Source organism: Hipposideros armiger, unplaced genomic scaffold (genome assembly GCF_001890085.2).
Source record: "Hipposideros armiger isolate ML-2016 unplaced genomic scaffold, ASM189008v1 scaffold_540, whole genome shotgun sequence".
NCBI classification, from domain to species: Eukaryota; Metazoa; Chordata; class Mammalia; order Chiroptera; family Hipposideridae; genus Hipposideros; species Hipposideros armiger.
Window position 1 is genome coordinate 37,383 of NW_017731890.1, and position 27,824 is coordinate 65,206.

Here is a 27,824-nt window from a genome sequence, read left to right on the forward strand (position 1 = left end):
TTAGAATACGCATTTCACCAGGACCCCAGGTGATTTTTGTATACATGAAAGTTTGAGGAGCCCTGCGCCATCACAGCACCCCAATTCCAGTAACAGCCCACCACTGATAACTACAGCTAATAGTTGTGGAGCCCTTTTTGTGTGCCTGGGGCTTTGTACATAGAATCTGATTTAGCCTTCATAAGCTGTCAGAGGTAGGCGTGATTATCACTTCCGTGTTACAGATGAGAAAACTGTAACCCAGAGAGGTTAAGTAATTAGCCTGAGAACACACAGCCTGTAAGCGGCAGAGCTGGGATTTGAATAGTCTCTCTGAGACCATTGTCCTACAGAGCCTGAACCTCTGGGATGGAGCCTAGACACCAACAATGTTTCAGGGGTTTTTGTTGCCCACTAAAATTGCAGACCCAGTGCCTCAGATCACTCAGGGTGGGATTGCAACGCCCGTTTTACAGTCAAGGGCAACGAGGCCCAGAGTTTTTCTGTCCTTATGCCAAGGTGGGAAACTGACTGACTGGCCTAATGGGTGGCACACTGGCTTGGGAGTCAGGTGGTTCTGGCTTTAAGTCTCTGCTCCTCTCCTTCCAAGCCTGGAGCTATACTGGGTCTAGAGCAGATTGGCAAATCCAGCCCACAGGGTGTGGGTAGCTTGCAAGCTAAGAATGGTTTTTACATTTTTCAATGGTTGGGGGAAAAAAATCAAAAGAAAAATATCTCGTGACACGTGAAAATTCTGTAAAATTCAAACTCCAGTATCTGTAAAGATTCATTGGAACATAATCACTCTCATTTATATATTGTCTATGGCCGTTTCCCTGCTACAGAGACTGTATGGCCTACAAAGCCTAAAATCGTTCTGACTCTTTACAGGAAGTCTGGCAGCTCCTGGTCCAGAGCAGTGATTCTCAAACTTTAGCTGCATCAGAATTACCTGGAGGGCTTGCTAAAACACAGATTGCAGGGCCCGGTTCTGATTCAGTCAGTCTGGGTGGGGCTGGAGAACCTGCATTTCTGACAGCTCCCAGGTGGTACTGATGCTGCAGCCACACCTTGAGGACCTTGGTTTTTAGAGCAGCGGTTCTCAACCTTCCTAATGCTGCGACCCCTTAATACAGTTCCTCATGTTGTGGTGACCCCCAACCATAAAATTATTTTCGTTGCTACTCTATAACTGTAATTTTGCTACTGTGATGAATCGTACTGTAAATATCTTTTGGTTTCCGATGGTCTTAGGCGACCCCTGTGAAAGGGTCGTTCGACCCCCAAAGGGGTCGCGACCCACAGGTTGAGAAACGCTGGCTTAGAGGAACTTGGGTCTTCAAAGCTGACTCTCAGCCCCTCCCTGGAAGCTCACAGCCCTCCCAGGAAGGGGGATGGGCTTGGGAGAAGATAGGGAGGAGCAAGAAGCTCCCATCCTGGGGGGGAAAGGGGGGGGTGCATCTCACCTATAAGTCAACCAACCCGGCATCCAGCCTGCCTTTCTCTTGGTGTCTGCTCCCCCCTGGTGGCAGCAAGCCTGGAGCTGGCCTGGCAGTTCCGCCTTAACTGCCCAGCCCTCCATCTGGAAACCCATCTCAAAGCCTTCAAAGTTTGCACATTCTTTCCCCTAGGCTAGGGAGTCCACTTCTAGGAATTTCATCCGGGAAAAGAATCAAGGATGTGTACCAGGAAGCTCACTGTTGCACCATTTGTTTATAAGAGGGTAAAATAGGAGACCAGGGGCAGTCACTTGACATGGTCACATAGCTGGTAAGAAGCCCAGGCAGGATTTGAACTTGGGTCTGTCTGACTCAAGAGCCAGTGCCTCAGAGGAGAGTAGGTCCTGCAGGAGAGCTAGCTGGCTTGAAGCAACACTAGAGACAAGCTCTGATTTCTTGGCTATGGCCAGCTTGGCCTAGGCCCTTCCAGGGAGATGGGGTGCCCTGCATGTGCTCAACACCAGCAGCAAAATCTGTCCTTGGGGTGAAGTATAACCCCATACAGACAGACCCAACTGCAGAGGCTTGAGAATATGGACACTTGAGGTCCAGTGGGGTCAGGTGAGAGGCTGGAGCACTGTGGAAGGGAGCTGCAAAGGGGATTCCAGCAGATGAGGGTGGCAAGGAGGTGGTATGTTTACAGGTTTAGCAAGAGCTTTGAGCCAAACAGAAGCAGTTTGTTTCTCCAATCCCAGCTGTGTACCTGTCAGCTGTGTGACTCGGGGCAAATTGCTTGCCCTCTCAGAGGCTCAGATTATTATCTATAAAATGGGGAGAATACTATGTACCTTCTAGGATTTGTGGTAGGGACTGAATGAGCTAATGTATGTAAAACACCGGGTGCACAGTAACTCAATTGTGGTGTGGTTGCTATTATTATAACTGTTATTACTAGTCTCAAAGACCAGACAAACAGTTGTACTGAAAGGGCTGAGCAGCAAAAGAAGCCCCAGCCCCTGGACAAAAGGCTCCAGGTATCTCTCAGAAAACCTGAGGTTGGGGCAGGTCAAAAAAGGCCAGGCCTGAGGCCCAGGAGATGGGCGGAAGCCATGACCAATGAATGGAGCATTGAGAAACAGGCCAGCCCAACAGGAAGCTGGACTAGTGCCATGACCCTAAATGATAGGCTAGAGTGCCTTAAATCCCTCCTACCTCAGGTCAGGATTGGCTGGTGGTCTTAGTGGACTAGGGCTAGTAGGGAGGGGCTGTAGAGAGCAGGTGCAGGGCTGGGACTCTGGGCAAGTCATATGCCTGTGGGCTTGGCCAATCCGGCAGCGAGTCTTTATTGAATGGCTGCTGTGCATCTTGGGCTCTGTGGGATTCAGAGATGGGCAGTGTCCAGTTAGGCTAAGGCACTCATAGCCTAATTGGAGAGATGGAGTGGGCATGAGTGAAAAGCCAGATGTAGGCTGTGCATGCTCAGACCTGAGCAAGTGGAAATGGGGTTAGAACAGGTCAGAGGAATGAGAGCTGTGAGGCTGCAGCGGTTGGCTTTCAGAGAGGAGGTGTTGCTTGAATGAGGTTTTTAAAAATGCTCACTTAGATAAGCAGAGTGGAAGGGGAACAGTGAGAATGAGGGCAGTGAGGCAGGAAAGCATGGAGGTTGCACAGAATATGGAAAGGGCCCAGTTGGTCTGGAGTGGAATATCCTTTGTCAAGCCAAGGAGGGAGTCAGACAGAAAAGTCAACCCATAGAGAGCCTTGAAGGCCAGGTTCATGGGCTGGGACTAAATCCAGCTGGCAGTGGGGAGCCACTGAAAGTTATTGAGCAGGGGAGTGACATTTGTTCTAACTGGATGGCTGAGTTTGTGCCAGGTTGCAAGATATTGGGAGGGAGAGTATGTGGAGAGAATCAAAAGGGGAAAGCTCTTGGCTTCAAGGTCAGTTGGGACTTTGGAGGAAGGTCCCTTGATCCCTTGGGTAGGTACCTGTGATGTTATAAGCAGAAAGCCCCTTTAGGGGCTGGCCTAGATATGCTGCCTTGAAAGACATTTTGGGTCATCAGTAGGCAGACCTACCCTTGAATCCCAGCTCTGCTGTGGACAATTCATTCATCCCGCCGATCCTCAGTTTTTTCCTCTGTAAACTGGGCACAATGCAGCCTATCTCCAAGAATGAGTGTGAGGATTAATGAGAGAATGAGGAAAGGGTCTAGCCCAGTGCTTGGAGCATAGTAGGTACTTAATAGATGGTGTTTCCTCCCCATCTCCCACTTTGTGGCTGTCACAGAGCTGGACACAGTGTATGGTCCTCCAGTCACCTCCAATTAGATAGAGTTTCTGTTTTCAGATGTCATTCATTCATTTATTCATTCACTGTTCAGTCATTCAACCAGCATTCAAACAGCACTTCTGAGCACCTACTATGTGCCGGGTGCTAGGACATAGAGTTGAATTAGACAACTGTTCCTTGGCCTTGAAGAGTTTATTTACTCTTTTATTCAGCATCCATGGAGCCCTGCTGTATGCTTTGGCCGGATGGGGGTGGTGTTGAGGGTAAATTGAGCATTACTGGCAGGCAAGGGGTTGAGAAGGGGGTGACTCAGCCCCATAGGTCACACCTCTGGGTCTGGGAAGAGCAGGAACCCAGAGAAGATGCTGTTGGCACCGTCGATGCCCAGCAGGGAGTTCTTTTCCGTGGCTTGCAGGAAGACGTTCTCCCCCTGCTGAAGCTTGAGGACCATGCTGCCCATGGTGACCTGGAAGGTGTTCTGGGTGTAATCACAGAAGGTGGCCACCTTCTGCACGCGGTCCCGGCCTCGGACGAGGTTCACGCATAGGTTCCCTCGTGAGCTGGCGTGGTAGGTGAAGTAGTAGAGGCCGGGCACCCTGCAGGTGAACTTGCCACTGCGAGGTTCATAGTTGTTGTTGGCATTGGTGATCACGTGGTCGAAGCGGATGGGCTGGTCCTTCCGCAGGAGCGTGTTGATGGTCCGCGTGGCAGAGAAGGCGATTTTCTGCGTGGCCTTGTAGTCTCCTGATTCACCCTTGGGACCACGGGCTCCAAGGGGCCCTGGAGAGCCTTTGGGGCCCACAGGGCCCTTGGGGCCGACTTTTCCTGGCTTTCCAGGAGTCCCTGGGTCTCCTTTTTCTCCGAACTCGCCATGGTCTCCAGCTAGTCCTGGCAGCCCTGGAAAAGCAGAAAGGAGAGGCTGAGATCACAAAACCAAAGGAAGGGGCCCTGGGCTGGGAGGCAGGGGGCCTGGCCATGTAACCTTGGACAGGTCCCTGCTCCTCTCTGAGCCTCAGCTTCCCATCTGTGAAAACCAGGGGGCTGGTCAGAGAGGGCCTCCAAGTTCCCTTCCAGCCAGCTTTCCAAGTCTGTGATATGCTTGGCAGAATTGGGGACTGACACCTGTGGGTGGGAAGCAGTGTCTCCTTAAGGAAGGTGCTGAGCTGGTCCTCCTCACCAGCTCATATAGAACCCTTGTTCAGGTATAAGCCTGGATCAGGGATAATGAATGCTTGGCACATGTGCTATCCCGCCCCCTCCCTCGTGGCTGACATCCCTAATCAATCCCGGCATTCTTTCTTGCTAAACTTGGAAGTGGGCCTTCAAATCCTCCCACTCCATCACTCCAAGCAGCCGCTACCCCTCGGTTTGGCACAACACAAGATAAAACCTCTTTCCCTGTAGAGTGGCAGAGTTTAGTGGCTGAGACTGTGGGCTCAGAGGACAGACAAATGTGCTTCTCACATCACGTCTGCCATTGTCAGTTGTGCCACCTTGACTGAGTCAGAGTCTCTGAGGCTCAGCTTCCTCATCTGTAAAACGGGGATGATGAGATTTCGTAGGATTAAAATGAAATTATGTAGGGAGAGTGGGAGGCTATGGGTAAATGAATGAATGAACTGGACTTCACGGGTGGGGGGGGTTGTCTTTACAGCACAATGTCTCATTTGAACCCTGTGACAACCTGCAAAAGTATCATTGTCCTGATTTTACAGGTGAGGAAATAAGCAACGCAGAGAGGTGAAGCCATCTACCCTGGAGGCGACTCAGGGCTGTGTGACTGTGGTGGCACTCTCTCTCTACCTGGGTTAGTGGTAAGGGGTACGTGGTCTGGTCTCAGCCTCAACATTTACTAGGCTCCTTTGGGCAAGTCAGTAGCCTTTCTGGATATCAGTTGTCCTGTCTCTAAAATGGGAATCAGAATTCCCTCCTTGCAAAGTTATTGCTAGGGCTCAGCAAGCTGATGGACTTATAAGTGCTTTTGCCATCTCTAAGGTGGGCAACCGTGACTTGGGAGGCAGGAGGTGGGGCCTTGGTCAGTGACACTCGTTTGTCTAAGAGTCTGCAGTACCTTTCTCTCCCTTTGTTCCTGGGGTCCCAGGTACGCCGTCGGAGCCCGGTATCCCAGGAATCCCCGGGGTGCCAGGGATGGCCGGGTGCCCAGTGCAGCTGTTCTGGGCCTGGGAGACATCTAGTGAACCTAGGAGCAGCAATGGCAGCAGTGCCAGGACGCCACCCCTTGGGCTCTTCATCATTGCACTGTCTCAGCTGCTTCCTGTAGGGGGATAAGAAGATGTGGTAGGTTACTACTGTGGTGACTTGTCATGTTTTTTTATTTGTTCATTTGTTCGTTCGTTCATTCATTCATTCATTCATTCATTCATTCAGTTTGTTCGTTTATTCAGTCGTTCAGTTATTTGTTTGTTTGTTCCGCCATCATGTGTTCTCTGAGCTTGTCCTGTCTACCAGACCCTGTTCTGAGTGCTGGGAATACAATGGTGAACAAAAAAGATATGTTCTCTGCCTTCCTGGAGCTGACATTCTGTGGGAAGATTGATGATAAACAGGTCAACATACAAGTGAACAGAAACAGTTAGAGACAGTAATGAGCTCTGCCAGGAAGGGAAGGGTATCCAGAGGGAGAGTTCCTGGGCTGGGGTGGGAGGTGGCTGGTTTTGTGAGGGAAGTCCTCCCACCAGGAAAGCTTTCTAGTCAGGGGAGGCGTCTCTGAGCAGTGATGTGTAGGCCAAGACCTGAAGGTTTAGAAAAGGCCTGGGTAAGGATGTCCCAGGGGCAAAGGACAGTGGGGCCAGACGCCCAGTGGTAGGACAGAGCCTGGAAGGCGGAGGACCGGCAGGGAGGCCGGTGTGGCCAGAGGGGAGTGAGGGGTCAGAGTGACAGGAGGTGAGGACCTGAGGGCTGGGGTGTGCGGGTTTTGGATTTTATTCTAAGTGTTCTCATGAGTCAGGGTGCCTATGCTGCTTGCACAGTGGGCCACTTTACATCCTGGGAGCTGCCCTAATTATTTCAACACTGAAGAGGACCCTGAAGCTCAAGGTAGCCAAGCCATTTGCTTGGGGTCACATAGGAAGAACTGCGGCCAGGACTCAAACCCAGGCCTGGCTGGCACTGAAGCCGGTGTCCCTGCCAGCATCCCAGCTCATCTCTTCTGGTGCAATATTCTCAGGCCCCTCCAAAGGGCTGTGGGCCATGGTGAGAGGGCAGTGCTGACCGTTTCTTAATCCCAGAGAACCAGAAGCCCTAGGCTGTCTCAAACTGCTCAGCCTAGCCGGTAACCCCTGGTATGAATTCTCAGGATGGAAGGGACCCTAAAAGTCATCTAGTCCAACCCTTAACCTATTCTTTTTAAAAAAAATCGAGCTGACATTTACATAAATTTGATTATTTTAAAGCAAACATTTCCGTGGCATTTAGCACATTCGCAATATCATGCAACTACCACCTCGATCAAGTCCCAAAATATTTTATCACCCTAAAATAAAACTCTGTACTCATTAAACATATTCCCCAATCCCACTTTCCCCCTCAGCCCCTGACAACCACTAATCTGCTTTATGACTCGACCAATTTAGTTGTTCTGGACATTTCATAGAAATGGAATTACACAATATGTGACCCTTTTTGGCTGGCTTATTTCACGCTGCATAATGTTTTTAAAGCTCATCTGCATTGTACTATGTATCAGTATTTTGTCCCTTTTTATGGCTGAATAATATTCCATTGTATGGACATAGTACAATTTGTTTATCTATTCATTACTGATGGGCATTTGGGAAGTTTTCACCTTTTGTCTATTGTGAATAGTGTTGCTATGAACATTCATGACCAAGGATTTGTTTGAAAACCTGTTTTTAATTCTTTGGGGTATATACCTAGGAGTGGAATTACTGTCCTGGGTATTATGGTATTTCTATGTTTAACTTTTTGAGGAACCCTCAGGCTACTATTAAGTCTTCTCAATAACATCTTTACTGAGGGCTCTTCCATCCTTGGCTTGCATCATCTCAGTGGTGGGCAGCTCATTATCTACCAAGGCAGCTCATTCCGCCTTTGCCCAGATCCAAATTCTTCCCATCCTTTAAGGCTCAGGTCAAAGCCTTCCTCCTGCAGGAAGACTTCCCTCATTACCTTCAACCTACAGAAGCTGAGCTATTTCCTGCTCTGAAAATGAGAGAGCAGAGTGGCCCCTGCCCACGCCTGAGGATAACTATGGGGACCCATGTGAGGCTCATGGAGTTTTGAGCTCTTGTTCAGACTTGCTGCTGCTGTGGTCTGATCTTCACAGTACCCTGGGGAATTGGGTTGTGATTATTTTTCCATACTGCAGATGAGGAAGCCGAGGCTCAAATATCAGAGAGCAACCTGCCCGCAGCTGCCTGATGAGTTGGTTAATGGCAGAGCTGTGGCAAAACTCATGCCCCCTCTGCCTCAACCCAGAATTTGGCATGTGGAAGTTTTCCTGGGACCAGAAAAACCTGCTGGTTTTTGGCTCATGTGCTCAGAAAATCAGCCTTGCCCCCTCAGTCTGGTCTTGATCAATTAATTGCCCCAAACCCTGAGTTATGCCAGACCCTGTGCTGGGCACCCAACACAGGGAGGCCACAAAGCGGGCACGTAACCAGGGCTGCGAATGACTGGCTTAGTCTCTACCCTGTTCCAAAGAGAAAATGACTCAGAAGATCCTACTTATCTTTGAATGAGCTTCAGTTCCCACTCTTGTTGGAGGTTTTACAAAATGACAGTTTGACGACTTGAATAATCCATGCGCTGGGCACTTAGCGGGTGCCAAGCTCTGTGCCAAACACTTTGCATGTCATTGTCTCATTGAATTTGGCCCTTACAACAGCTCCCTGAGAAAGCATCCCTGAGTTTTCATTGTACAGATGAGGAAGCTGAACACAGAGAGGGCGAGAACCTTGATTGAAGTTACACAGCCCCGTGTGGCTGGGATTCAAACCCACACCCGCTGGATCTTAAAACTCACAGGGTGTTACATTAAGAGGCTGTTGTACTTGGTGGTGAAAACATGGGCTTTGGAGCCAGACGGCCCATACAGAAGGCGCTAATGCATGGGCTGCATTTAGAGCAATGCTGGGTCTGAAGCCGGCGCCTGGGGAGGGGGGGCTTTTATTGTCACTATTATTGGTGCTGATAGTCAGCAAGCACTCACCAGAGGTGAGGGATCTGGAGTGTTATAAGGAAAGCAACTGTCGGGGTCCCAATCAGACCTGTGCCACTTAGCTAAGGGCCTCAAGCGGGTCACATCTCTTCCCCTGCCAGTTTCCCTGTTTATAAAATGAGGATAATACTAATCTCTACCTCATAAAGTTGGTGGGAGCACAGGTGAGTTAAGGCTTACAGCAGCGCCTGGCATGTTGGAAATGTTTACTGAATGTTAGCTATTTAAAAAAGTATCACCATCATCCAAGAATCCCCAAATTTGGGGACGTGACAGAAGTTAGTTGGAAGGAAGATCTGGTCCCTTTGAGAGATAAGGCTCAGGGAGAGGGGGGTCTCACAGGCAGAGGCAGCCCAGGGATGGAGAGCTCTGACCAATAAGGTGGGGGTGGGATACGGGGTGGGGTGCAGGGTCCTGACCTTGGGGAAATGAGAGGTAGGGTGAGTCATGGAAAGATCTAGGTTCTGGCCCATTTTAGGGACCACTGAGTCTCCGACTTGGGTTCAGAATTAAAACTCATCTGGTCTGACTACCCCCTGCCTTCACCATGCATGACCACCATCAGCCTTACCCCTCACGTCCTTCCCCACATCACTGACCCTTTCATCTTCCAGCCTTCCAGCCCCAACAGTCCCTTTCCGTCTCACTTGGAGTCAAGCCAACTTGACCTTGAACCCTGCCCCCCACCCTCCCCCCCAATCTGCTACTATCTCACTGCATGACCCCAGGCAAGTACCTGAACCTCTCTGAGCCCCTTTGGCAAAGTTAGCTTCTCTCTGACAGGACTGCCAGAGGATTAAATGGTCTCGGGTGTGGTGCCTGATCCCACCCCCTCCTTTACAAACATTGAGCTCCTTCAGTACTAACTAACCACAATTCCACCTGCGAGTCAAATTAGTTCCTTGAAAGGGTGAAGCTGAGTTTTCTCAGCGGACTGCAAGGAAATATGAGAAGTCAGGTGTCGGAGCAATGCTGGGCTGGGCCGAGGGGGACCTGGGTTCTGATTTTCCCCTCTGCCTCTGACATATCTTGATGCAGGTAGTGTGCTAAACACTGGGCACTGGGTGGGCTCGATCTCCTTTAGGACACACAGCACCCCTGAAAGGTTCTGTTCTCCCCAGAGAGAGTCTCAGGCTGAGAGGTTGACTTGCCCCAGATCGCCAGCACCTAAGAGACAGAAACAGGACTCAGCTTGAGTCTCGGGGACCCCAAAGCCCTTTTGCTGGTGGCTCCCCATTTTAGATTGCCTCCCCATCACCTGGAGACCTGGGTAGCAGCAGACCCCCAAGCTCACCTCCAGAAAGTTTGATTCCCAAGGTCTGGGATTGGGCCCGGGCAGGAATTCACACTGTCAAACACCCCAAGTGGCACGCACTGAGGCAGGGGATGTAAGGCCTACACTTTGGGAGTCAACACCCTCCGCCATATTGGTCCTGCTGGCCAGTCCCCCCAGGCACTGAGCCCCATCCTCACCTGGGAACCTGGCGTCCTGTGATGCTGTTTGGCCGGGCAGCAGTGGGACCAGGAGCTGGGAGCCTGCTGTTCTCTGTCCAAAGCGGAAGTTCCATTCCCCAGAGACGGGAAGGGCCTTTCCCTGACGGCCCCCTCCCATGGGCCCAGCAGGCCAGCCCCCTCCCTGTCACTTCACTTTCACCCTGTCCTGCTGCTCTCAGGCAGTTTCAGGTCCGGTTTTTGCAATCTGGAGGTGCTTATTGTAAGTGGGTGGATGGGTGGTGAGTTTGGTTTCGCCAACTCAGCAGCTGTGGGGGGAACAGGCTGTGCTAGGAAATGTCCACAACTGGTGGCTCAGTGCCAGGACCTCTGATCTCATGATCTTCTACAGGGAACAGGGGTGTTCCTCAATGAAATGAAAATGCGGCCGGCCTGGTGTCTGGACACTGGATTTAGAGTCAGACACCTTATTTCATAACCTGACTCTGCCATTTACCAGCTAAACGTTCTCAGCCAAGGGAACCCAAGAGAGCCCCGTTTCCTCTGTTATATGATGAGGCCATAATGACACCTGCTCTACAGAAAGCATGGAGCACGGGGGCAGGGGGCGGGGGAGATTCAGATAGGACAGTGGAGGAGAAAGGGGAGGGTTAGCTGCAAAGTGCAGTGAGCATGTTAATTGTTAATATCACGCCATGTCCCAGGCATCCCCTTTCTGGGCTCATCTCTTCTGCTTTCTTCCCAGTCTGCACTCCTGCTCTTCTCCTGTTCTCAGAAAATAATCTAGTAATGAAAAATGAATTTTAAATGTGGTCATTATTTATTTATACCCCTTCCTCTGCTTCCAGCAGGGCTTGAAGCTGATCACAATACTAGGCACTCGCAGGGGGCCCTGTTGCTTGTTGATCCTGGAATCACATGAAGTTGGGGCTGGAGCGGGGCTCGGAGGTCACCCAGCTCATCGTCCTTGTCTCATATATGGGGAAACTGAGGCTCAGGGGGGAGAGATTTATCATGAGCCGCTATGTGCTTGATGCTGGAGATAGGGCCACAAGCAGACCAGCCTGGTTCCTGCCCCCATGGAGTGTCCCTTCTACTGGGGGAGACTGGTGTGAAGCATCAAACGGCACAATAGTTTCATTGTTCCTCTGATAAATGTCACAAAAAGAAGTGACTGCTGAAGCCCAGACCTCATGCAACTGGCAGATGCAAGCCTCAGAGTCAGGCATCCTGGCACCAGATATCAGCCCCTTCCTGAGGCTGCGTCTAAGGTGATGTGACGCCCCTCTCAGGGGTGGTTGCCCAGCAAGCACCAGGCCAGGAGGGCCCTTCTCGACGTCTGTGCTTGGAGATAGAAAATTGTCAAGCTTGTGGATGCTGCTTGATGGAAATCGTTAACTGTAGTGGGTAAAAAGGCTAGTTTGACAAAACCAAAGGGTTTCTGGGCTTAGCCAACTACAGACCCAAAGGGACCGAAGCCTGGGTGAGGAGGAGACGGTGGTGGTTTCTGGGCAGGAAGAGAGGGGTTAGGAGGGTGCAGGTCCAGGGGTCTGTCTGAGGGTTCCTGAGGCCACTTGGGCCTGGCCTCTAATTCTTTGGTGGCTGATGGCAATGGGAAAAGATGGGCTTTAACTTGGGGGTAGAAGCAGCAGGGAAGGGGGGAAGGGCATGGCTTTGGAATCGGCCCCTCCCAAGTTTGAATCCCGGCTCTGCCTCTTTCTGGTTGTGTGGCCTCAGGCACATTTATGGACCTCGTTTTTCCATCTGTGAATCAGGGGCATGGACACCCACCTCCTGGGGTTGATGTGGGGGTCCAGCAAGGTAACCCTGCATGTCCAGGGCTCAGATGAGTGCCCAGCCCTTGGTGGGCACAATGCAAACCTGGGAACAGTATGATTTACATGAAGAAAAGACAGAATCCTTGGAGCCTGGGGCACAGGAGCCATGCCTGGATTAGGGGGAGGCCTAGGCTAGGGATCAGGTGGTCTCTGTACCCATAAAATTGCTGACTTGCCTCCCTGATGGAGAAAGGATGAGCCCTATAAAGTGTGGAAAAAGAAACCTAAACCGCTCCACATTCTGTGGCATGAGAGATCCCTTGCAGCTTGGGGTGTCTCCCTCTGGCTCCTGTCACTCCCACCCCTTCCTTTCCTGTCCCCCATAAAAACCCTCGCCTGGCTCCCCTCAGCCCAGCAGACAGGTGGCATTTTCAAAGGCCCGTCTCTCCTGGTGAAGGGAGAACAACAGGAAAACAATTCTGGAAAATAAAAATGGCACAAAAGTTGTCGTTTCTAAAGTACAGGTTTCTGATCTGACACTGTGACCTACATAAACGATGTATTGATTTTTTAAGCAAAAGAGAAATGAGAAGAGAGATGTATCACTTGGGGCATCGCGGGGCAGGCTGCTAAGTGGCTGAGGGAAGGAGCTGTGAATGGCGTGGCCCCGTGACCCCGGCCCTGTCCCTGGCAGGGGCACCCCGGCTCTGTGAGCCAGACCAGGCTCCTGGGCCCTTGCCTCGGCTCTCACTCTGTGTGTGTGTGTGTGTGTGTGTGTGTGTGTGTGTCTATCTCTCCCTCCTTCCCGTCTGGCACTTAACCTGTGCCCCTACTATGTGTCTGAGCGGCCCTGCCCAAAGAGTGTTCACCGTCCAGCAGGAGAGGCAGGCCAATAAGTGAGTAAGTGCATGAAAGACAGTCAGTGGACCACATGCATTGGCTTTATGAGGCAAAGCGCTCACTCACCCACAGCCCCATCTTCTCCAAACCTTTATAAAGAAGGCTTGGGTCCAGAAATCTGTATTTTGTTTTATAAATAAATCTGCAGGTAATTTTGTTGCACCACCAAGTTTGGGGACCTGGGCGCTAAAGAATCATGAGTTTGTGGTCCAAGTCTGTGCAAGGCACTATGGGGACACGAAGGGGAGCATCAGGGAAGGCTTCATGGAGGAGGCGATCTTTGTTGAATCCTGACAGTAGAGTATGAACAGAGGATTGGTATGAGTGAGGTGGGGGTGCTGCAAGATGAAGGAACATCACGGGCAAAGGCACAGGTGTGACTAGTCCCTTTCAGAAACAAAGGTGTGCCAGTGGATGGAGGTAGTTGTAGAGCTGGGCTCACGCCACTTCTCTCCCAGTCCAACTCAGTTGGCTGGTGTCTCTGTGAACTCCATGGGGCTTTGTGGAACCAAGCTGAGGTCCCAGCCAGGCCAGAGTAGGTTGTCCTAGGCCTGAGTGGGTCTCACTGGGCTCCAAGGTTGGACCTTCCATCTGCACAGGAAAGTTACACTTTTTATCTTTTCGATCCTGAACTGTCAACCCTTTCTCATGGTCACCACAATGAAAGTGCTGCCGCTGATGGCCTCCTGGCCTCCTGGCCCCCAACCAGGACTGCAGCTGCTAGGTCCGACCCTCAGGAACCCCACAGTGAAGCCCTGATGGCTTGTGGGCAGCAGCAGTTTTAGATGGTCTTTTGGGGGCTCCCAGAGTATATCAGATGTCCCAGAGACAGAGTCTTACTCTCTCTCTGATCCATAAATGCCCACCTCAGAGTGTGGTCATGAATATTAAATGATTTAATAGATGGGTTAGCATAGTGCCTGGTAAATAGTAAGTGCTCAGTAATGTTAGCTATCGTGATTTTTTTATTCACTCATTCATTTACTCTTTTAGTCATTCATTTACCCAACTTATTCATGCATTCACCCCAATTCACTCATTAATTCGGCACAAATTCATTGCATATCTGGTCTTTGTCTATGCTGGGCTTACCTGAGCTCAAACCCCGCCTGTCACAGGTGCTGCTGAAATTCAACATAGGTTGACACAGGTCTGGGAATAAAAACACCCTCCCATTTACCTGTGAGCAGGGCCTCCCACCCAAACAAGTGACAGCAGATGGCCCCTTGGGAACGGCTTATAACCTCCAACCACACTTGAGCATCTCTCTCCCAAAATGGCGCTGAGTGTCTCAAAATTGGCACCAACCTTACAGAGCCCCAACTAGATGCCCTGTCTGAGCCTGGGGCCCACAGACAGCTGTGGCAAGTGTGAGGCTAAAGACAAAGAGACCCGCTCTTTCTAGGAATTGGCAGCAAGGAATCAGAGCCATGCATATTGATTGATTTAATCATTTATTTATGTATCTCCCTGCCTCTTCCAAAACTTATTTAAAAAAACTAATGACAGTACTAGAGGTGTTGGTTACGTGTCAAAGCAGTGACTCCCACAGGAGCTCAGAGAAGGGAGAGAACTCATGAGGCATGGAGTATCAGGGTGGGCTTCCTGGAGAAGGAGTCCATTAGGTGGGGAGAATGGCCTGAGCAAGGATTCGGCACAGCAAGTCCTCTATGGGAAGCTGAGGGAGGTGGGGCGGTCCAGGGCTGGAGCTGGCCTGCGCCCCTAGTCAGGGAAGAGCAGGAAGCCGGAGAAGACGCTATCAGAGCCCTCGGTCCCCACCATGCCATTGTAGTCGTTGACCGCCAGCCACACCTGCTCGCCCACTGGAAGCCGCAGCAGCACACCACCTGAGCTGACCTGCTTGCTGTTGGACATGTGGTCACAGAAGGTGGTCACCTTGACACCGCTGCGGTACAGCAGCACACACAGGTTGGCCGTCTGCGACGTGTGGTAGACAAAGTAGTAGAGGCCGGGGACTTTGCAGGTGAACTTGCCCGTGCTCGTGTTGTAATCCCCTTGTGGGTTGGTGACAACTGTGTTGAACTTGACCAGGTTGCCAGCTGTTGGGTACTGGGCTGTCTGCCGTGTGACTGTGAACACTGACTGGTGCTTCTGCTTGTATCTGCCCTCCTCGCCTGGCTCCCCGGGGGGCCCCATGTCTCCAGGAATCCCTGGAGGCCCAGGAGGTCCCATGGGGCCATTTTTCCCAGGAGACCCAGGTGTGCCGGCTTCTCCCTTCTGACCTTTGGGTCCTCGTGTTCCAGAGATAGCTGGGATTCCTGGGGAAAGAGCAGGTGGGAAGGCAGTGATGGGGCAGGAGACAGAGAAGAGGGACCCTGGATGGACCCTCCACGGGACACACCACCGGCGTTCGGTCTCTAGAGCATCCTTCCCCCAGATGGACCCTCCACCTCAGAAAAGTGTGTAGGGAGTAAGGAGGCGGGAATAGCTTATATGCTGGCCAGAGGGGAGGGAGATTCTAGGTCAAGCCCTGCCTCCCCTCAGACTTGCCCTCTGACCTTGGCTATGCCACCTGTCTCTTGGCCTTGGTGATGGCGAGGGAAGACCTAGCAAGCTTAGGAGGTGTCAGAGCTGGATGAGATCTCAGCATGTCAGAGGCCACGCCTGTCAGCCCATGGACAACAGCGTGTGGCCTCAGATACCTTCGGTTTGGCCTGCACAACGTTTTTTAAAAACTATTTATTTGGAGCCCAACATGAACAAATACAGACCTCACCTAAAAGCCTAGGTCCTTAGTTTTCCTTGACAAAAATCAGAAGATTGGTCAGAGGCGGATTTCCTGGAAAGCTCATGAAACTTACGTTTCAGGCCCCATTAACTTGCATCAGCCCCTTCAAGAACTTTGGCCTAATTTTATATTTATAATTGTTTTTTTTTCAACTTTTTATGTTGAAATAATTACTCACAGGATGTTGCAGAAAAATAAAAAGGACAAGGAGGTCCCATGGGCCCTTCACCTAGTTTTCCCCAACAGCACATCTCTCATAACTAAAGCACAATATCAAAACAGGGAAACAGAGACCTCCGCATACTCCACAGAGCTTCAATTTCACACGCACGATTTGGGTGTGTATAGTTGTAATACAATTGTGTAGCGTGTGCAGATGTGTATAACACCACCCTCCCTGTAATCAAATGTATCCCTAATTTTGTATTGTTTTTTCTTAAAGAGGACCTTCCACATTTTTATCGGCTTCAGAACCCCACAAAACCTGTATCTGTTCCCTGGCCAGCTTAGCACATGGGGATCACTGGATGGGGTCAAAGAGAAGCTGCCCCCTTAAGGGGGATGCTCTCTTCAGCTCTGCCAGCCCCCCTCAGCCCACTTTAGCTCCTTATGACAACAGCTGGCCTGGTTCAACTTCCCTCGTGTGGAAGATGAGGAAATTGAGGCCAGAGGCTTGCCCAAGGCCATGTAAGGTGATACAAGGTAAAGTCAGGACTCAAAACCAAGCCTGGCTGAATCTTAGTCAAAGTGTCTGATTCTTGTTACGGCCCTGATCATCTGACCTTCCGTGAAATGTTTCTCTCCTCATCCAAACCATACTCGTCTTTTAGGGCCTGGCTCCAGTCTCCTCTTCCAGGAAGCCCTCTCTGACCACCCCTCCCTGCCCTCATGGCTGCTTCCTCTCCTGACTTCCTTAGGGGTGGGTGTCTGTGCAGACCTATTTGTGAGAGATCCTCTATGTGGCTTGTGAATCTTTTAGGTCCGTCCCAAGGTTAGGAGAGGAAGATCCAGCAGATCCCCCCCCCCTAAGCTTCAAGCTGCTTGACCCTGGGCAGGTGACCTCCCCTCCCTGAGCCTCTGTGTGCCCAGTTGAGATCAGGGCATCATCCACAGAGCCACTGGAGGCGTGGGGTGGGAGAAGGTCTGTGCTGGCCCCTCACAAGGAGTGCTCAGTAATGTCAGGTCCCTGCGATAGCTGTCAGATGCTGAGCGGGACCCTGTGTCATCCTTTGAGGTGTCTTCCCGCAGCTGATTGGAGGGGGCAGGACACAGAGTGGGGAGAGGGGCCTGAGGGGCAGTGGAAGGTAATGGTTAAAGGCGTGGCCTTTGGAATTGAACAGGATTCTTCAGTGTGACTTCAGGAAAATTGCCCAATCTCTCTGAACCTTCGTGTTGACACTTATAAAATGGGAGTAAATTCAGTTCTTCAAAAGATTTTGGCCTACGTTGTCTCATTTGCAAAATAGAGGTAACATTTTTATCTGTTCCATAAGATACATATATGTAGAGCGTTTGGAGCTCTGCCTGGCATAAGGAGCTCAAAAATTGGTGGCCCTCAGCCACCCTGAGCAGTGAGATGGCCTGAGGCAGCTTGAAGTACAGGGTCCAGAAAAACGGCAGACCTGGGGTTCTCATTCAGCTCACTCTGAACCTGAGCATTCCTTCTGGAATGTGGATAGAATTCCACAATATTGCCAGGAGGGAAGAAAACAGTGAGGAAATTCCTAAGGGCGTTCCTGTCCACTGCCCCCCCCCCACTGTCCCCCTAGCCACGCCCCATCACCTCTGCCCAAACCCACCTCAACCTCACACATGCCACCTCCAGACACACTCCGCCTCCCAGTAGGCACCCGCTCTCAAGCTAGGCCCCCCAAAACACCAGCCCCGCTCATGTCCTCAGCCCCCTTCGCACACGCTGGGGCTTGCCTTTGAATCTCCAACGGAAACTTCTGTGGCTGGGATCCTGACCTCTCACTCCCCGCCCCTCTACCTACCCAGATCCTTGGGCGGGAGGGGAGCACAGATCTCTGGTAAAAACAATGATAGTAGCTATAACAGCCACAGCCTACTCTTACCCGGTACCTACCATGCGCTTAATACTGTTTTATATTTAAACTTATTTAATCATCACAGCACCCTTGTGCAGTAGGGACCACCATTTCCCCCATTTTACAGGTGAGGAAACAGAGGCACTCCAGGGTTAAGTCACTTTCACAAGTTCATAGGGTGGGAATTGGTGGGGCTGGGTTTTGAACCCGAGGGGGGGTGTCTGTGCATTGTATACACTCACTGGGTGGGCCCCACCTTCCCCCAGGAGTCCATGTTGTAGGGCAGGTAGTAAAGGGGTTGTAATAAAACAGTAGCCTAGCATTTTAGAGTTTGCCAAAGGTTTCACATGGATCATGTCCTGCCTGCCTGCCGCCATCTGGGGCAGGTGCTCGTATTCTCTCCCCGCTATCAGGTGGAACCGGGGAGGCCTGAGGCCTATGCTCTGAGGGCAGAGGGGCTCCACCTGCCATGAGAGTTGGACTCTGCCCTGGGAGCAGGTGTAGCGGGAGGGACCACACTCCTTGCTCTCAAGCTGCTGTCCCCCTCCCCCCAGGTCAGCCCACCTCTGCCCCCAGGCCCTAGGTGGCTCCCCGCCCACCAGGCCGGCGGACTCACCGGGTTCACCCTTGGGCCCTTGTAGTCCGTCGTGCCCATCCTTCCCTGGGGTCCCGGGCAGGCCTGGCATTCCGGGGATCCCGTAGCATTGTTCGCTGGCCTGGCCCCCAAATGGCAGTACAAGCAGGAGTAGCAGCAGGTTTAGGCCCAGGGGGGCCCAGGAGCTGGAGCCCCTGTCCATCCTGGGGAGAGAGCTGAGGTGGCCCCCCCAGCGCAGCACGATGTCACCCCCCTCTCCACCTCCCTCCCTTCCCCAGGCCCCTGAGCCCTTGGGCCCACAGGATGGAGGGAGAGCGGGGTCTCTTCCTTGAGCGCAGGCACCTAGCTCAGCAGGGATGGGACCCCCCTCCCTCTCACATATCAGGCTGTCCCCGGGGCCATGATTCAGGAAGCCGGTGGGGGAAAACTGCCATTGTTCTTGCCTGGACAGGGGTCTTGGCCTCACCTGGGGAATGGGAGGTTTCTGGTCTGGTCGCAGAGATGTCCTCAGATCTGCGTCCCCTCTTCCAGGCAGGAGGACACCATGTCAGAGTAGACACGGCAAGGAGGGCCCAGAGCAGACTGGGCGGCCCCCTCTCCTCCCCCTCCCCCCAATCCCACATCCCCTTTCCCATAATTTTTCCTGACTCAGTACTTTCTTTTGCGTGCTGAGCGAGGCTGACCGCAGTGATGCCCCCGTGTACCCACACCCCTGGGTCATGAGTGTCTGAAATGAGGAAATGTCCTCTGCCCCGGATCTGGTGAAGGGTAGAGTGTGTGTGTGAGCATAAGCCTCCTGGGCAGACTTCCCCTAGAGTCAAGTCCAGCCCCATCTGATATCCATCCCCATTTGTTGGCACTTATTGTGCCCAGACACAGCTGTGTCACAACATCCTTAGGAGGAAGTGATAACCCCCTTTACAGATGAGGAAACTGAGGTTCAGAGAGGGGAAGTCTTTGCCCAAAGTCACAAAATGAGTGGTTTCTTGGGGTCCAAAGCCTTGCTCTGACCCCTCTGCGTAGCTGCCCCCAGAAACAAGCCTCATATGCACTTGTCAAGTGGCAGACCTTATTCTAGAAACTTCCATATGCCCCCTCCCATTTGCCATAGGTGGGGGTGGATGATCAGAATGGGCCAGCTTTGATGACAGGAACCTGTTGTAGTGGACAGACTCCCTGGGCTGCAGAGTCAGCAGCCTCGGGGCCTCCTTCCAGCCTTGCCACCCTCTTGTCCTGAGGCCTTCAGCAGACCACTGACCCCTCCAGGCCTCAGTCTTCCCATCTGTATACTGGGTGGTGTGGGAGGCTTTGTATGTTGGCACTGCTTCCTTTGCCAGGGCCCTTGAAGACCTCACCTTCCCCGCCAGCACTGCCTCCCTCACCTCCAGTACCCCTGCCTCTGGTCTTGGAGTCTGTTATGGCCTGTGAGCGGTTGCCAGTCAGAGCTGGGCTGGCAGAGCTGGGAGAGGCCCCCTTTCCTCTTTTCCTCTTTTCCTCATTTGAGATTTCCGGGAGGAAGGAGGTGTTAGGCTGTAGAGGAGTGCAACCCTGACCCCACTCCTGCCATCCAGCTCACTCGGGGTGAGTGGTTTGACCTCCCTGAGCCTAGGATCCTCCTCTATAAATGAGGGGTTCCAATAGCTCCCCTGCAGGGCAGTGGCGAGGACTCTGTGATGCATACGATGCTTAGCCCCATGCTATGCTCAGAGGCCTGCCTCTCCCCTGCGATTGACCCTCAGGACCTCAGTCTCCCCATTGATCCCTCTACCCTCCTGCACGGGGCTGCAGCGTGTGGGAGGAGAGCAAGGACGTAAATGCACTTGGCCCTGGGATTCCCCAGGGGTGGGAGTGGGGGCAGGGGGACTGACTGGCTGGACGGCACCTGAGCTCCTATCTTCCTCACCTCCTTTGCGCCTGGGTCTAGTTTGTCCAGCAGATGGCAGCCTCGGCCTGTGCTCAGCCCTTCCCTGCCCCGCCTGCCTGGCCCAGCTAGGTCTCCTCCTCCCAGAGCAGCCAGTGATTTGCCTCCACAGAAGTGGGTAGGTATGGGTGGAATTTAGGGTAAGGAGCAGCCCCCACCCACCATCTCTGTAGCCTGGACTCTCCTGCCACGAATGGGTCCTCCACCCCTGACATTTTCTTTGCGTCCCACTGCAATGAAAGAAGCCCTCCACTTTGGGGTACAGTAGAGCTGATTCAAATCTAGGCCCTGCCGCTTTCTAGCAGCGTGACCTTGGGCAGATGTCTCCTTTCTCTGAGCCTCAGTGTACTCATCGATTTTGCTGGGATTAAATGCATCAATGGTTATGAAAAGTCCAGCACATAGTAGGTGCTCAAAGATCTGTTTCTTTTCCCAGTCCATGGGTGTGTGTGTTTTGGGGAACAAGGGGAGGTCTGTGGCAGACTGGAAACCCAAGGGGGACGGAGGAGCTGTGCATAGTCCAGCACGGCCCCAGGGCTACAGAGGGGTCACTTTCTTCTTCCTGACCCCCAAAGCCTGTCGGTGGGGCAGCCCCAGGAGAGGGTCTTGGGTGGATGTCGGGGGCTGGGTGTAGGGAGCTGTGCGTATGTTGCGGACCCTGAGGCTGCTCGTGTGTCAGTTATGGATGGGAGAGACAGTCCCCGTGGGAGTGTCACAGTACGTAGAGCTCAGTGTGTGAGAGAACATGGGCATTTCTAAGGCATGTGCATGTTGGAAGGAGAGGAAGGTGTGTACACCTGTGTGTCTGTGGAGTGTCTGGGGCACGCGTCTCAAGGTTTGTATGTAAGAGTATTCCTGATGGTTTACAGGGGGCTCTCAGGTGTCTGAGGCAGGGGTATGTGTGTATGATGGCACTTATATCCCCAGGTGTGTCTTGTGGGTTTGAAGGCATAAGTCATGTGGTTGTGTCCAGGGGTGTGCAGGAAAGGGTCTAAGGGAGCGAGTATGTACCGAGGGAGATCATTGTGTCCATGTGTCAGTGAGGGGCGGATGAGCTTTGGTCCAGGAATATGGGCCCACATACATCTTGAAGGAGGTAAGTGCCACCATCCCAGTCCCCAGCTCAGGCAGGATGCCCAGCAGGCAGCAGCCCCCGCCTCCATACCTGCCAGGGTGGGAGCCCAGGACTGGGCTCAGGAAACTGCCTTCGGGGAGGACTCCTGGGTGCCCTTCGGCCAATTGCTCCCCCTCTCTGAGCCCAGCCCTCGCCTTTCTGGCTCAGGGTTGGAAATCATGTGTGTCATTTGTCAGTCGTGTGGCTGTGGAGGCTGGGAAGGGTAACAGTGAAACCTAGGCTTGGGCATTCGTAAAACTTGGGATCAAATCCTAGCTCCTCCGCATAAAAACACTGACCTGGGCTTTATGTCCGCCTCAACCCCCAGCCTCAGTTTCATTATCTGTAAAATAATGGGTCATAACACCAACCTCAGAGCTCCATTGTAAAGATTATACAAAATATAATAATAGCTAAAATGTGTGTAGCCCTTACGATAAACCAGGCACTGCTCTGCAATTTTCATATATTAAGCTGTTTAATCCTTCCAACTACCCTTTGAGGTAAGTGCCATTATTATTCCCACTTTACAGACTAGGAAACTGAGGTTCACTGAAGTCATATAACATGCGCACAATTGCACAATTAGTAAATGGTGGCCCCGGGATTTGAACCCAGGTCGATGAGGCCCCCAGGACCTGCCAAATACATAGTGTAAAATACTGAATACAGGCCTGCCTTGCAAGCACTCAATAATTGTCGTTCTTATGCCTCCTTCCCAATGCCCAGGATAGCAACTGAACCTCAGGCCAGCACAGACAGACTCAGGTATTTATTCCAGGAAGGGTTCTAAGAAATGATCTCTCTTCGGCTAAAACAACAGCATCCTCACTTGACAGAGCAGAGCATAGACACAGAGAGGTGGAGTGAGCGGGGCCATGTCACACACACGGCAGGGAGCAGAGGAGGCCACGCTTGGGAGCGGGGTCCTTCCCTGGTTCAGGAGGACGGGAAGATGAGGAAGCCGCTGAAGACACTGTCCGCCTCTGAACCCTGGTAAATGCGGCCCTTCATGGGGTCTTTTTCGATCCACACCTGGTCTCCTTGCTGGAGCTGGACCACCGTGCTCCCAGACAGCACCTGGAAAGTTCCCCTGCTGTTGGTGTCACAGAAGCCCAAGGAACGCGGGGGCTGGCCCCTCCTGGTGTACATGATGGACAGACAGATGTCCCACTTGGACACCACCTGGAAGGTGAAGTAGTAGTAGCCCGACACTCCACAGAGAAATCGGCCTGAGTTGCTGTGGTACCGGCCTTCCTCATTGGTGATGACCACGTCGAAGATGACCACGTTGCCGCCCGTGGGCGGGTTCCGCCTCACCGCCGAGAAGGCTGGCCGCGGCTGGTCATTGATGTCTCCTGGGTTGCCTTTGGTGCCCTTCAATCCTGGGACGCCACGGGCACCCAAGGGGCCACTGGGCCCTGGGTAGCCCATTTTACCAGGGCTTCCAGGGGGCCCAGGGTCCCCCTCATCTCCTTTAAGGCCTCGGATGCCTGTCCGGATGCCAGGGGCCCCTGTGGGGAGAAAGGCCAGGTTGGGAGTGAGAGTCTAGTGTTTGCCCATCCTCAGAGAGATGGCTGGGACCCTGAAATGCTGTGGGATAGAGGATAGGGAAGTGCCTGGGCCTTCAAAACATTGATTCTGGCTGACTGTGTGACCTTGGGCAAGTGTCTCGACCACTCTGAGTCTCTGCTTCTCTATATAGTGGAGAGAAGCGTAAACAGGCACGTGTGACTATGTCAGATTCTGTGAAAAGCAGGACACTGGCTCCTCTGTGGTGCTCCTGCCCACGGCTGTGCACTCCACGCCACCTGGCCATTGACCCTGACCTCGTCACTTTTGGGAACTACACGTAGGATGCCTGAATGCAAATTGCTGCAAAGGTCTCTGCAGATCTCTCTGGTCTGCTGTGGACTGGGACGCTTGGGGAGATTCCATGAGACTTTCCTGTCCCACTCTGCTTATGTCCTCCCCTCTTTTCCTTCATCCTCAAGCTTTTTTCTTGAATGGGAGAGTTTCTGAAGCCTGAAGGGGCTGGGGAGAGGGAAGCAGGGGACAGAGTTGGGGGTGGTGGAAAGAAGCAAAAAGGATAGTTGCTATTAATTGATCCCTCTTTATGTGCCAGCTAGGGTTATTACTCTATTTTACAGATGAAGAAACTGAGTCTCAGAGAGAGTCAGTGACTTACTCAAGGTCACACAGCAAGCAAGACAAGAGCTCCTGAGTCTAAAGTCTAGAGCATTAATCGTTCTGACAACTGAACAATGACAAAGGTCTGGGCACCACTTCAGGACAATTATTATTCATCGCTTGCAGCAACCGATTCTCCAGAGAAGGAAGGTGACCAAAGAAAGAGGACCCAGGCAGTAAACGGGATATGGAGAGGCCTGGGCCCCTGCGAACATGGCCCAGGGAGACGTCTAGGCTCTCCTCAGCCCCTGGGACCGAGTTCAGGCTGGAGGGGCTTTCTGTGGGGGACCCAGGTGGACTCCTGCTTCTCAGTGCCACCCTCAAGACTCCACCCTGGAAGCCAGGCCAGGCCAGGCCAAGGGATGAGGGGCTGGGGTCCCGGGAGAGGTGCTTACCTGGGTCCCCTCGCTGCCCCTTGAGGCCTGCCCTCCCAGGTCGGCCAGGTGTTCCTGCAGCCCCGTCTTTCCCATTCGGTGCTCGGCACACATTCTGGGTCACCGTAGAGGTCAGGGACACGGCCAGCGCACAGAACACCAGCCACCGCTTGGGATTCATGATGCCACTGTGGAGACACGGCCGCGCACGGGCAGGCTGGACATCACACAGTCATGCACGCCCAGCTCACACACTTGAGTCCTACACACAGTGATACGTACTCATCCCCACCACTGCCGCCACCAGCGCACCGCTTCCTTCTCCAGGAACTTCAACGTCCACGCTCCATCCAGCTCCAGGGAACCCACATGTATATATAGAACCACAAACTCACACAGATACATACTTGCAACTGAGAGCACCCATAGTCACACACTCAGACACACCAACAGCCTCTCACCCACACACTCCTGGACACACTGACACCCAGATAGACTCCATCCCTTACTCACCTGAACACACCTGCCATATACTCCCACAGATGATCAATTCCATTGAACAAATATTTATTGAGCCTGCTCTTTATTTAATTGACACTCTCTCACCCAGACAGCAGAGCTATGCATACACACAGATACAACACATTACTCACCCCTTACACACTTCGCTCCTTTCAGGCTGTCTGCCACCCACTGTCCCCTCTGTGGACCCCTCTACTAGAGGGCTCTGAACCTCCCAGTCTTTTCCCAGCTTCTTGTGTTTTGTGGGGCCAGGACCCAGGAACTCTGGGACTCTGGCTAGAGCTGATGGGCCTGTGTCACCACCTCCTAGCTTCCCCCAAAGTCCAAGGAGTTAAGGTCCCCTCACTCCCTGATTCTGGGTCCTGGATCAGTGCCCCACCTAATCCCGTTCTGGCACAGACTAGCTGGCAGTGCCCTCCCTCCCTCCCTCCCTGCCTCAGTTGTCCAGCCTCCTAGGTCTGCTCCCTGGTCCCCTGAACTTCACAGCCCCCTCGCACTCGGGCACTAACCTCACCTGGCTGCCGTGGTCAACTCGACTGCTCCTGCCGTCCACCCGGGGACCCCTGTGGGACACTGAGCAGGGCGGTGCCGGCCAGTGGCCAAGTTTCACATCCCTTCCCGCTTCCCTTTTCCTTCTCTGGACCTGCCCCTGGCATTGCCCCAGGGGCCAGAGGCCCTCCAGGGACATTTTGAGCAGACCTCAGCAAGACTGGGACATTGGACATCCTACCCCAAGCCACAGCTGATGTGGGGGCAGGGACAGCAAGGCAAAAGTTTTTCAGGATTGTGAAAACAACATGTATTCATTGTGAAAAACTTATAAATACGGAAAAGCACAAAGAAAGAAGAAGAGTACTGAGCTTCTTACGAGAAGCTCAGTAATCAGCTTTCTAGACCTGCCACTTCTTAGCTGCATGTCCTTGGAAGGACACTTAACCTCCAGGGACCTTGGCTTTCTTTCTTTCTTTTTTTCTTTTTTACAATTAAAGACATATAATTAAGGATGGGTTGTCTAGCAATTGTTTACCTTTGTTCATGTTAGTTGATTAACACCCTGGCTTAGAAAATGTAATCAAGTAACCATTGCTGAAATTCATTCATTCAACGAACATTTACAGGGTGTCTAGGGCCTTGGTTTTCTTATTCATAAACTGAGAACAACAGACTCTACCTTATTGGGTTACTGTGAAGTTTTAATGACATCATACACATACAAAACAAGGGGTTCATGACAAACACTTAATAATTCGCTTTTTTTTTAAGATTTTTATTGGGGTATTGGGGGGAAGGGAACAGTGCTGGGGAATTGGGGGAAGGGGAACAGACAAGTTGCTGTCCTTTTGTTCTTCAGTCTAGTTGTGGAGGACGTTGCTTCACTGGCCCAAGTTGGCACCATCATTGCGCTCTTCCCGGACAAGGCACATCAGTCACCGGCTTCTGGACGGCCGCTCACTGCGGCTGCTGGCCGCTCACGCTGGCTGCTGGTTACACACGGTAGCCCATGGCAACCCACTGCCACAGGGGCTGCAGCCTACGCCATCGCAGTCGACTCACAGCAGCCCAGCTCCAGGTTGAGCTGTCGTTCAGCATCTTAGCTGTGGAGGGCAGTGTCACTGGCTCTCATATGTGGGATCCGTACCGGGGCCCTCTGGCGTCCCAAGCCAGTTCTTAACCATCGTGCCACTCGGCCGGCCCAATAATTAGCTTTTATCAACATCTGAAAATCTGACAAAAGTGCACAAATTCTACTATCTGGAGACTTGCTGTTAACATTGGTTGGAGCATCTAACCTTACTTACTCTCCCTGACAAGGTGCTCAGTCCCTGCCAGCGCAGCTCCTTTCGTCCTTGCCAGCTTTGACTCTGAGAACACTTTTCTTTAGATTGAGTGACTCTGTCTCTTCCAGACTAGAGACCGATGTGTTCATGCTTGGGCTGACCATGTCTTTCTGCTTCTTCTCGTGACTGTGGGCTTTAATTTTTTTCTGAGATTTTCACAGGAGAGAAGAGGAGAGGCAAAAAAGGAGGAGAAAAGGGAAGGCTGCTGTACGTGGGCAGATGAAGATGGCCGAGGGCAGGGGTTTTCAAGCTTTGGGGACTTCTTTTTCGTTTGCAATCTTATGTGCCACCCAACAGATATTCAACAGATACAAATGAGGATGCTTTGGTTTAAGAAAGGGGAAACCAGAGCTGCTCCTGCCAGCCTCTCTCTTGCTCCCTGGGATTCAGGAAGTTAGGAGAAAATCAGTGTGACCTTGGGCAAGCCACATCATTCCTCTGGACCTCAGTTTCTTTATCTGTAAAATGGGACAAAGAGCCCCCTGACTGGGCTGCTGAGGGATTATGTAAATTCATGAGGTTTATACCGTCCAACACCACATTAAAATAAATCATCGTTATGAATAATATCTGTGTGACCTTGGACATATTACCTAACCTCTCTGAGCCTCATTTTCTCCATCTATCAAGACAAAGGAGTGGGTGGGAGGCAGGAAGGTTTGCCCCACATGATCCGTAACATCCCTTCCAGCATCCATCTTTTTTGATGGCATCATGTCAGTCTTGCTTCTCTGTGAGAGGAGTTAGAAATATCACGTCAGAGTCAGAACGGCCACCCCCACCGCTCCCATTTTATAGATGAAGAAACTAACAACCAAAGACAGAAGGACTCGCCCCCACAGAAAGTGGCCTAATCGGCAGGGGGGAAAGCCAAATACTGTGAAAGGCTTCTCACAGTCTAGTTTTCAAAATATTAAATACACAAATCTCATAGGAACATATCGTGAGCATACGTTAGTGTTATTTGTAGCTTAAGGAACCAGCAGGATGACAAAGGTGGTTAGTTTAATGAAGAATCTGAGAAAAAAACATTTATATACGCCTACCTGTGGAGAGAGAAGAGAGGAGTTCAGTAGAAACAAAACCAACAATAACAACCCCCAAAAAAGAACCCTGGAGTCTTCATAAGGTTGCTAAGTTAGATACAAAACTGGTTAATGTTCTACAGGGCAATAAATCCTAACTGTTGAGGTTATCTTCTCTATTGAAAAAACATTTGCAGCCTGGCTGAGTGGCTTAGTTGGTTAAGAGTTAGCTTAAGAGCACGAGTTCTGAGCAACAGGGCTGCGAGTTTGATTCCCACATGGACCAGTGACGCTGTGCCCAAGCTGAGCTGCTGCTAAACTGCCAACAGGTGGCAGGATGGCTCAGCTGGTGAGAGCACATGCTCCTAGCAATAAGACTGCCTGTTTGATGGTGGGCTATGCCCGCCC

The 27,824-nt window shown here is 52.0% G+C and overlaps 3 protein-coding genes across 11 annotated transcripts; all 3 read right to left on the minus strand.

Annotated features, from left to right (window-relative positions):
• Positions 1-3,883: 3,883 nt before the first annotated feature.
• Positions 3,884-10,550, minus strand: C1QB (complement C1q B chain). 3 transcript variants are annotated; one of them, XM_019668811.1, is made up of 4 exons: positions 10,384-10,550; positions 10,062-10,077; positions 5,782-5,985; positions 3,884-4,607 (listed from the first exon to the last, which is right to left on the minus strand). In XM_019668811.1, the coding sequence occupies exons 3-4, from the start codon at positions 5,963-5,965 to the stop codon at positions 4,033-4,035; spliced, it is 759 nt and encodes a 252-aa protein (XP_019524356.1). In that variant the 5' UTR covers positions 5,966-5,985; positions 10,062-10,077; positions 10,384-10,550; the 3' UTR covers positions 3,884-4,032. The 3 variants fall into 3 exon arrangements, with proteins under 3 accessions (XP_019524356.1, XP_019524355.1, XP_019524357.1); XM_019668810.1 differs by lacking the exon at positions 10,062-10,077 and having other exon boundaries at positions 10,384-10,546; XM_019668812.1 differs by lacking the exons at positions 10,062-10,077; positions 10,384-10,550 and adding an exon at positions 9,782-10,035.
• A 3,927-nt stretch (positions 10,551-14,477) lies between these two features.
• On the minus strand, positions 14,478-19,022 carry C1QC (complement C1q C chain). Of its 2 annotated transcripts, none has more exons than XM_019668814.1 (3): positions 18,876-19,022; positions 18,454-18,647; positions 14,478-15,319 (listed from the first exon to the last, which is right to left on the minus strand). In XM_019668814.1, exons 2-3 carry the CDS (start codon positions 18,632-18,634, stop codon positions 14,763-14,765), a joined length of 738 nt encoding a protein of 245 aa, XP_019524359.1. In that variant the 5' UTR covers positions 18,635-18,647; positions 18,876-19,022; the 3' UTR covers positions 14,478-14,762. The 2 variants fall into 2 exon arrangements, with proteins under 2 accessions (XP_019524359.1, XP_019524358.1); XM_019668813.1 differs by having other exon boundaries at positions 18,899-19,021.
• A 3,202-nt stretch (positions 19,023-22,224) lies between these two features.
• C1QA (complement C1q A chain) lies at positions 22,225-25,256 on the minus strand. Of its 6 annotated transcripts, none has more exons than XM_019668817.1 (3): positions 25,068-25,256; positions 24,053-24,248; positions 22,225-22,981 (listed from the first exon to the last, which is right to left on the minus strand). In XM_019668817.1, exons 1-3 carry the CDS (start codon positions 25,239-25,241, stop codon positions 22,407-22,409), a joined length of 945 nt encoding a protein of 314 aa, XP_019524362.1. In that variant the 5' UTR covers positions 25,242-25,256; the 3' UTR covers positions 22,225-22,406. The 6 variants fall into 6 exon arrangements, with proteins under 6 accessions (XP_019524362.1, XP_019524363.1, XP_019524365.1 ...); XM_019668818.1 differs by having other exon boundaries at positions 24,053-24,219; positions 25,063-25,256; XM_019668820.1 differs by having other exon boundaries at positions 24,053-24,219; positions 25,068-25,151.
• Between the last annotated feature and the right edge of the window lie 2,568 nt (positions 25,257-27,824).